This window comes from Carlito syrichta, unplaced genomic scaffold (genome assembly GCF_000164805.1).
Source record: "Carlito syrichta isolate Samal-C Ts95f unplaced genomic scaffold, Tarsius_syrichta-2.0.1 Scaffold308112, whole genome shotgun sequence".
NCBI classification, from domain to species: Eukaryota; Metazoa; Chordata; class Mammalia; order Primates; family Tarsiidae; genus Carlito; species Carlito syrichta.
Window position 1 is genome coordinate 342,505 of NW_007252208.1, and position 9,865 is coordinate 352,369.

A 9,865-nucleotide genomic window follows, 5' to 3' on the forward strand; every position below is an offset into this window, starting at 1 on the left:
TCTGCAATAGGAAGACCAGGAAACTCACAGAGATAGAACTCTAATGTTTCTTACTTTTTATTTCAAATCAGGAATCAAAAATTCAAGTTCCTGCTAGATATATACAAGAGGAACAGGAATAGCATGGATACATAGAGGAGGAGTAGAAATTTGAATACAATTTTTATCTGAAAAGTCGTTCAGAAAAAGAGATGTATCCACAAGAGTACATCATGTAGGGATGGAGCTAGTGCTCACCTGGCTTGGACAGCGGCATGGGTGGAGGGAAGAACCGTCGGGATGGCTGAGGTGGACTGCAAAGAAAGGAAAACAAGCTTCTTCAAGACTAACAAGAGTTAGGTGTTATTAATGGCAAGTTTGAATTTCCTTTAATGAAGCAGATCTTTTGCATTTTCACCTCTTGCATAATACCAGATAACAGAGAAACAGATTAAAACAGTTTAATAGACGTTTCTAGCCAGATGCAGTGGCTCACACCTATACTTCCAGCAGTTTTGGAGGCCAAGGCGGGAGGACTACTTGAGCCCAGTTGTTCAAGTCCAGCTTGGGCAACACAGTGAGGTATCATCTCTACAAAAAATAAAAAGTGAGCCAGGTGTGGTGGCATACACCTGTAATCTCAGCTACTCAGGAGGCTGTGGTGGAAGGATTGCTTGAGCCCAGGAATTCGAGGCTACTTTGAACTGTGACTATGCCACTGCATTCCAGCCTGGGTGACATAATGAGATCCTGACTCAAAAAAAATAGTGCCCCTGTAAGTCTTGGCTAATAAATGAAATAAGAAATTTCCTCTGTTAACAATGACACTCTGCCATCATCAAAAAGTCCTGCTGCTTTCCTCATCAGTTTTTTAAACTTAAAGCTTTAACTTAAAGCTTCTGTTTCACGAAGCTATGGGTTGTTAGGATAAATATACACAGTTTTCATGTTATATCCTGATTACCTCAACTTTCTACCATAATCAGAGCCTCTTCCCACAAAAAGATTATATTCTAAGTCACCTGGACAAAATTCAACTTGCTCTATCTAAAATTAGTGATTACATGGCTAGAAAAAGGTGGTAAAGTTTCTAAAGTGGAGACATAGGGTAATATACAAAACTTATTTAGTGCCGGGCATGGTGGCTCACACCTATAATCCTAGCACTTTGGAAGGTTGAGGTAGGAAGACTGCTTGAGTCCAGGAGTTCAAGACCAGTTTGGGCAACATAGTATGACCTTGCCTCGGCAAAAATAAAAAAAAAAAAAGCTGGGCTTGGTGGCACATGCCTGCAGTCCCAGCCACTTGGGAGGCTGAGGCAGAAGGATCACCTGAGCTCAGGAGTTGGAAGGTGTGAGGAGCTGTGATTGTGCCACTGCATTCCAGCCAGGGCAAGAGTATGAGGCTCCCAACTCAAAGAAAAAAAAAAAACTATTATTTAGTTATCTTAATCCCTCATAAGATTTCTTCCTTCCCAGCAATTGAGAAACTAAAAAAAACAAAACAAAACAACAATCTTTGCTCATGTGGTGCAAACCTGTTAAGCTCCTGTCCTTGTAGATGAAGTGGGTGTTGCTGATAATGCCCAAAGACTTCAAATACAATTGGCTTGGTTTTGATATAATCCACAAACGATTCTGTGACCTCCACTGCAATCTAAAGAGGAATAAAGCCAAGAAAGACTAAGATTAAGATAAGAAAATACACATTATTGCTTCCATCAGAACTTCAGTACTGTTGAGTGTCCAGTGTCTGCTGGATATCTTACTATGCACAAAAGACAGGGGCTCCCCTCAGGTTTTCATTCTCAAGTATCTTTACCAAGCTTCAGGCACTCATGACCCTCCACAATTTGCCCCAACTGTCCTTGGCCCCTGTCGCCTCTCATACTCACTCACTCACTCACCTTCTGCTTCCTTAACCTGTTCTCTCCTCCACAGCGGACTGGCTCAGGCAGCAACCCTGCCTAGAAAGCCTTTCTATATATCCATGCCTCCAAGTCATTGCTATACTTCAAGGCCCAGCTCAAATAGTAACAACAAGAAAAACATGTACTGACTGGACTACAAGCCAGGCACAATGCCAAGTTTGACCACCTTTTCTTGCTTATACTACACCCTTCAGAAAACTCCATTTCTCTACCCAACTATCCCCACAACAAGAAAAATAACTTAAAGTCTTTCCATTAATGAAAATAACTTATCCTTTCTCCACTCCCACTGCATTTAATGAGTACTTTCCTCCTGTTTCTGTATCTTGTTTAATTCTTGTTTATGTATGCATTTTATTTCCCCCATCATGATTCTAAGTTTCCTGGGGGTATCTATAATTCATCTGCATTCCCCAGCACAATCCTTGTGCACAGCAGTTGATTCAAGTTTATCAGATAAAATGCATGCTTACATTTGTTCAAACATGAGAAAGAAAAAGCATATTTTGTGTTTGCTTGTTTCAACTTTGCAGTAGTTCTTTCCTCTCTTACTTTAGATAGCAGGCATGGTTAGCAAGAAAATGAGACACAGTTCCATGTAGTGCTGAAAATCCTGAATGTTAGAGCCACCATCTCTGTACCTTCTTAGCTTTGCAGCCTTGGTGAGTGAATTTAACTGCTCTAGGCCTTGTTACCTCAGATGTAACACAGGGCTCATTATAATCTATGTCGTAGAGGTGAGGATCAAATGACACAAAACCACTCCGAACAGGGAATGACACAAAATCAACTCTCAATGAATATTAGTTATTGTAAAGAGGATGATGGCTTTTGAATAGTTTGAGTAAAAATTCATGTAAGAGATAGAAATTGTGTTTTCTTACTCCACATATGAAGACAGCTGTAAAGGGCATTCATGTGTTAATTATAGTATCAGTTAGGAAAGTAAACTTTGAATCTTAATTTAGCTACAGAAGGTATTTGATATTTCTGACATTATCTGCAACCAAACAATATAAGTATTCTAGGGTCAAAAGACAATGCATTCACTTTAACAGAACTCTTATTAAACATGCTTATTTTTCCAGGACAGAAATGCTGAAACAACACACTGCATTCACACTGTTGGAAGATTTTACTGGCAGAGCAACCTACATGTCACTCAGAGGGCCTATTGTAACTCAGCTGAGAAGGCCTGCAGCTCAGTTGGGGGGGGGGGGGCAGATGACCTCACTGCTCTGGCCACTCCCTCTATTGTCTACTCTCCACCAAGGACCCCATGCATAGCAAACAGCTCACACCTCATCCTTCCTAGGCTCAGAAAGCCAAGGGACCAAAATCCCAAAAAACATGTGGCAAAAATGACCATATCACTTACATTTTGCACATGATAAAAGCCCAGGGGACTTCCTCTGCCATTGTTTTTAAGGGGCTCAGTGGAGAATGCTTCGTCATGACGATGCAGAAAGCTTAATAAAAAAAAGACACATAGCACTGCATTAAATGATTTCATCAGGATCTCTGTTTTAAAAGCCCAGCTTGGATCCTATAGAAAGAAGCATTCCACTTAAGCAAATTCTTTTTTTGTTGTCGTTGAGTTGGAGTCTCACTCTGTTGTCCAGGCTGGAGTGCAGTGGCACTCCAAGCCACCGCAGCCTGGACCCGCTAGGCTCTGGAGATCCTTCCGCGTCAGTCTTCCAAGTAGCTGCAACTACAGGTGTGCGCTACCACACCCGGCTGATTTTTTGATTTATTGTAGAGATGAGGTCTCAACAGATTGCCCAGGTGGGTCTCGAACCCGTGGGCTCAGGCAATCCACTCACCTCAGCCTCCCAAAGCGCGGGATTATAGGCTGAGCCACTGAGCCCAGCTTAAGCAAATTCTTTAACTGAGCTAAGTTATTTACATTTCCCTGTCAAGAACCTTTTCCATATCACAGAGATAGCATTTTAGATTTTACTTCAAAAAAGACTGAAAAATTAACTGACCCTGAACACTTAGCTATGTGGATGTGTATGCAAGAATTCTTTAGAGAGAATGAAGACGTGAATTCAACAAACTCCTCTTTCTTTGTAGAAGCTTTTTACTGAAAATAAAAATAATGAAATCATTTTGTGTAGAAAAAAATCTGGCAGACTCAGATTTCTACAAGATAGTACTAAAGTCTGCAGATGATGGACTTGCCTAAGAGTCTCTCTAATACCCAGTCAAGAGGGGATTCAAATGGCACTTTTTCCAGTAGGTCTTCCCTGATTTGTCCTGACAGTTTTGTGTTGTCACAGCACTAGAGATCTATTTTTCCTCAGAAGTAATGATTTCACTGTTTGTAATAATGTATTAGTATGCCTGTCTCCTCAATAGACACTAAGTGTTTTTCCACAGAGCTTAACATATAATAGATACTCTAGAAATATTTATTGAACCAATGGGTTATGTGTATCTATTATCAAAGATAGTGAGATTTTTTTTGTTCTCACTCCCTCCCTATTAGTCTGAAATAAGAACTGGAGAATTAAAGATAACCCAACACAAAGGTTTATTGTCAGATAGAAATATTCATCAGAAGGACATTCCCTGCAAGAAAAAAATGGAGAAAAGATAATATTTTGAAAGGGGTAGAGAGACCGGCAGTATGAACTCTTGTCTTACAAATTAGTTCAGAATCTGAGAACAGAAGTGTACTTTTGCCAAGTGCTCCAAATCACTTATGCGATGTACTGCTGGCACTATAGCAATTCTTACCACGGGCCTCCTTTCTATTTTCTTTCTTCTCCTTTCTCCTTCTCTTCTTTCTTTTTCTTCCATTTTTTCTTCTCCTTACCAATACACTGTACCTGCCAGAGTCACCCGCTGGGTGCTAGCTGATCTCTGACCTACACGCCCTCAACACTGTCTTTTTTTTTGAGTTGGATTCTCTGTTGCCGGGACTGGAGTGCAGTGGCATGCTCCTGGCCACCGTAGCCTCAACCCGCTGGGCTCTGGCGATCCTTCTGCCTCAGCCTTCCAAGTAGCCAGAACTGCAGGCGTGCACTAGCAAGCCCAGATAATTTTTGATTTATTGTAGAGACGAGGTCTTGCCAAGTTGCCCAGGTGGGTCTCGTACCTGCAGGCTCAGGCAATCCACTTGCCTCGGCCTCTCTAAGTGCTGGGATTACAGGCTGAGCCACCGAGCCCGGCCCAACACTGCCTTTGTAGAAGGTTCATGCATTCTGGGTTGCGCTTGTGACAGATGAACTCACTCACATTGCTTTACAGCTGTATCTTCCCGACATAGGCCAGACAAGAGGTTATAAAAACCCAAGAAGACCTCGAGTCTTTAACACGAGTCAACATGCCCGTTCCTTCAGAGCTAACACAAGGTGGAGACATTGCTCTTTTTTAAGGAGATTTTAGGACAAAGGTCGACAAACTACCATTGTCATTTCAGATATCAGTTAACAAGATAAGTGTTTTCCATAAAATATATCAGTTGCCTGATTACAATAAAAGTGAATGTTTCAAAAAACAGACTCAACTCTCTACTACCCCAAGCTTGAGGCTGTTGGCAAAAACACATTAAATAGTTGAAAACAATACTGGATGGGTAATATTTCCGTAATTGTGAGTTACAGCAAATGATATTAGTAGTTTACTATATAGTGATCACATTTAGTTCAGGTCTTGGATAAAACTTATATAACAGCAATGCATTATAACCTGCATTAGGACCCATAGGAAGGTCAAGGAACAGAACTCTAAAGCAGCCTTGAGGTGGCACCAGTGGCAAGCTGTGGGCTTTAGGTATGGAGTGGGTCAGACTTGGTTCTCCTGTACTGTAGCCCTTTCCAAGCAATGAAACAATACACTGATGTTCAGGGGTTTTAAAACTTAAGATTCACAAAAAAGTGTTTTCCTAGGGAGGTCTTGAGAAGAAAGTATCTAGAGCATACGGCTCAGGAGAGTCATAGGACAGAACAAGCTTCTAAGTGGATGAGAAGTAAAGCTGTCACACTTTCTCTACCTACTAGCTTTTTTCAGTTGATGTAGTATACTTTCAGTTGATGTAGAACTTATTCTTCTTTACACTAAGTTTTCCTTTTTCTAAGTATTAAATGGGCATAATTGATGACTAGATAATTCACTTTCAGACTTGTTTATTAAAACATTTCAAGCTGGGCTCGGTGGCTCAGCCTGTAATCCCAAGCTTTAAGAGGCTGAGGTGAGTGGATTGCCTGAGCCCACAGGTTCGAGACCCACCTGGGCAACTTGGCGAGACCTCATTTCTACAATAAATCAAAAAATTAGCAGGGCATAGTAGCACGCGCCTATAGTTCTGGCTACTTGGAAGACTGAGGCGGAAGGATTGCCAGAGCCCAGCAGGTAGAGGCTGCGTGGCTGGGAGCGGCCACTGCACTCCAGTCTGAGCGACAGTGAGACTCCAACTCAAAAAAACCCAAAAAACAAAACATTTCAGCATGAAGAGCACTAAAAAGATTAATAAAAAGGTTTATCTGGATCAGACCTTATATTCCTGGCAGAGAACAGTCCACAACAGAGCCTTCCAGCAGGATGCATGGTTCACTCTTCCCCACACACAGAACCCTGTTTCATTCCAGTGCAGGTTTCTGGTTCTCACTCTCATCTCCAGTGATGAAAGTGCTTTCCTTCAGAGACTGGTAGTCTTTATCTCTCAAGAGTGTTAATCTGTCACATATGTAACACTCTACAATGTACAAAGGATGTCACTCAGTTAGCAGCTAGCTGGTAGGCAGAGCAAAGGGGCAGCTTACTTGAACTGACAGAAGATATCTGCATACTCTGGGAGGATTCCACTGGCCTGCAACACTGTTACTCGGAAAGTGAAGGCACTGCCCAGTTTCAGGTGGTTGCCAATCTCTTCAGAAAACCCTTCCATTACCATCTTACCATCCAGCAAAGTGCTTGACTTCAAATCTAAAGAGGGTCAAATGAACACACATATGGTTCAAATAACGCAAAGAAAAAGGGGTTGGGCATTGGACTAGTTGACAAAATCAACTATGTCCCTTGATAACGGTCAATATTTTCCTCTTTTCAAAAATGTCCCCAATCATAATAAACTCCATCTACATACCCAAGTCATTCATTCGACTGATTTCTTCTGGAGGAGTGATGACCTCAGAACTCTGACCCTGTCCTTCCACAATCCTTAGCTCCTCCAAGGACAGACCAGAACGAGTCATTGCAACAGAAGAAAAGTCACTCTGAAAACAAGAAAGGGGTAGGTATACAACAAAGCAGTATAAAAACATATTTCCCCCCATCTTCCTTACTTCTGTTTATTTGCCCAACAAATAATAGTGACTGAAAAATTAAATGGATTGAGACCTAAGGAAAGGCAATGCACAAAAATATAAATGTTGGTTCTTTACCTTTGTAACTGTTAGGCATGTCCCATATTCTATTGAAACAACTCTGTGGTTACCAGCATCCTATATTTTTTAGTTCTAGGTGGGGGAACTGAACTCTAATACTAAACATTTTCCTTATAAACCCACTCTACTTTTTTCTCTTTCCACAAGGGTTCCTTCTTCCTGAGTTTCTCACCTGATTAAAGTACTCGTTATCAAAAGATATTTTAGCTGTTCCTGACTGTCGAATTCCAGAGCCATAATCAGGAGCTTCTTCATCCGCTAAGTGGAAAAAAATTAGCCAAGAAAAAGTGAGATTACACATGGGGAAGGGAGGAATGACTTGTATTGGATTATAAAATCAACAGCAAGTTCTTTTGCATAGGAAAGAGAGAATAACACAGAAGTAGTAAAATCATAAGTGCTGCTTCCAACTCTATTCATGTAGATTTACCAACCTCCTCAGCTGAAACGAGACTACTTAATAAAGAACCAGTTTTACTCTTGAGGTTGTTCAAATGTCATACCTAGAAATACCAATCCCTCCATCTTGGCAAGATTATATTCAACAATACTCAACAAATACTTGAAAATATCATGTTGTACTTGTGGAGGAAGCTTCCATATACTCAACACTGGTGACTGTGTCACAGGTTTCCATGGAGAAAAGGTTGAAAGGTCACTAAACACAGCACAGCACTTGGAAGTTAAGACAGAAAAATTACAGGAAATGGCCACACTCTTTCCTCAGAATGCATGCTGAATCATGGAAAAGTGGAAAGCATCAGAATTTTTTTCTCCCCAATTTATTTTTTTAGATACAGGGTCTCGTTCTGTTACCCAGGCAGGCCTTGAATTCTTGGGCTCAAGCAATCCTCCTGCTTCAGCCTCCCAAGTAGCTGGGACTACAGGTGCATGCCACTGGGCCAATTTATACCAGTATCTTGATCCATGCGTTACAAAATAGCAGCCAACGAGTTGTCTATTAGAAGTACCCTTAGAAAAAAGTTGAGCAAGAAAAGTCCTAAAAATCCTGTTACTTCTGAAGCAGCTAACATACATTATTCAAAATGCCAGTAATCTTTATAAAGATAATCCAAGAGATGTTTTGTAACATGTTAAGAAAATCTCTCTGCCTCATTATTCCAAAAATAACAGTAGCCTGGACTAAACATAATCTGTTTGTGATACTTGGGAATAGTTATAAGGAAGCAATAAAGGCTTTCTCCAAGGAAGAAAGCTCCCCACAATTAGTACATGTAATATAAGTGTAACCCACACATTACAGGCCTGTTTTGTCTCTAGACCCAGAGCTCATGGTTCTCATTTCAGAAAAGGGCCACCTACCTGCAATGGCCTGTACAGCCACACGCAGAAATCCCCGCACTTCACCCTTCTCACTGACAATAGCTACCCTGTGAATCAGGGGCACGGGATACAGCAGATTGCTCAGGTAAACAAATGCCCTAGAGACAGAAATCGAGAGACAAACATTAGAGCATCCCACAGAGAGAGAAGCTGACTTTCAGATTCTCTGACAATACCTTCATCAAACTGTGAGCTGGCTTCTGGGCTTTGTCTTATGACCACTTCTCAATTCTATACTCTCAGATTGTCTCAAGCTGCCTTTTCAGCACAGATTATATATGAACAAATGCAATTTTCAGCAGAGATTATATATGAACAAATGCAATTGCTTGGCAAAGTAGCTGACAAAGACCAACTTATACCAAATTACTCTATAAAAATTATAAGTGTAGGAAGAAGAGTAACAATTGGAAGTAGACTTTCAAGATACTGCTCTATGGATATTGCTGGAGTGGGGTTATGAAGTTGGGAGGAGCCCATTAAAGAGCTTAACTTTTTAACTTAAGGACTTGTAAAGAGGTTTTGTTTTTCCCAATAGATAAAACAGAAATCAAGAAACAAAAAAAGCAGAGGAATGTGACTGAAATACAGTTAATAACTCTAAAATAAATTTCACATCACAGCACTATGGATCATTACTATAATAAAGGACGATGATCGTCAGATAGGGTGACTGACAAGGTGAGGAAAGCAGCCATAAATGGGCAGAGAGGCTGTGTAGCCAGAAACTTCTGAGTAGTGAACTCAGAGGAGACTGTGATAAATGCTGAGGGAGAAGACGATGGCTGGTCTCTAAAGAGCCTGCTTTTACTCCTAGGGTTCAAACCTAATTCAGAAATGCATAAATAAAAGGTAATCTAACATTTTATATTTCAAACAAACTAGCCAAGTCCCATCACATTTGTTCTGTTTCTTCTTTCATTATTTTGTAACTATTCATATATATATATATATTTTTTTTTTTTTTTGAGTTGGAGTCTCACTCGGTCGCCCAGACTGGAGTGCAGTGGCCGTTCCCCGCCACCGCAGCCTCGCCTGCTGGCTCCGGTGATCCTTCCGCCTCAGCCTTCCGAGTAGCCGGAATTACAGGCATGTGCTACCATGCCAGGCTGATTTTTTTATTTATTTATTTTATTTTTTGAGTTGATCTCACTCTGTCGCCCAGACTGGAGTGCAGTGGCCGCTTCTGGCCACCGCAGCCTCGACCTGCTGGGCTCCG

General features: G+C 41.1%; 1 protein-coding gene across 5 annotated transcripts in view; it reads right to left on the reverse strand.

The window, feature by feature from the left end:
* Window positions 1-9,865, reverse strand: part of KIF1B (kinesin family member 1B) — a 157,447-nt gene that overhangs the window by 33,292 nt on the left and 114,290 nt on the right. For all 5 annotated transcript variants that reach the window (XM_021716015.1, XM_021716016.1, XM_008064949.2 and 2 more), the window contains 7 exons: window positions 8,626-8,744; window positions 7,475-7,560; window positions 7,002-7,131; window positions 6,679-6,841; window positions 3,288-3,378; window positions 1,517-1,635; window positions 238-293 (listed from right to left, as the gene is read on the reverse strand). In XM_021716015.1, the coding sequence (XP_021571690.1) occupies window positions 238-293; window positions 1,517-1,635; window positions 3,288-3,378; window positions 6,679-6,841; window positions 7,002-7,131; window positions 7,475-7,560; window positions 8,626-8,744 (764 nt within the window). The remainder of the gene's footprint in view (window positions 1-237; window positions 294-1,516; window positions 1,636-3,287; window positions 3,379-6,678; window positions 6,842-7,001; window positions 7,132-7,474; window positions 7,561-8,625; window positions 8,745-9,865) is intronic.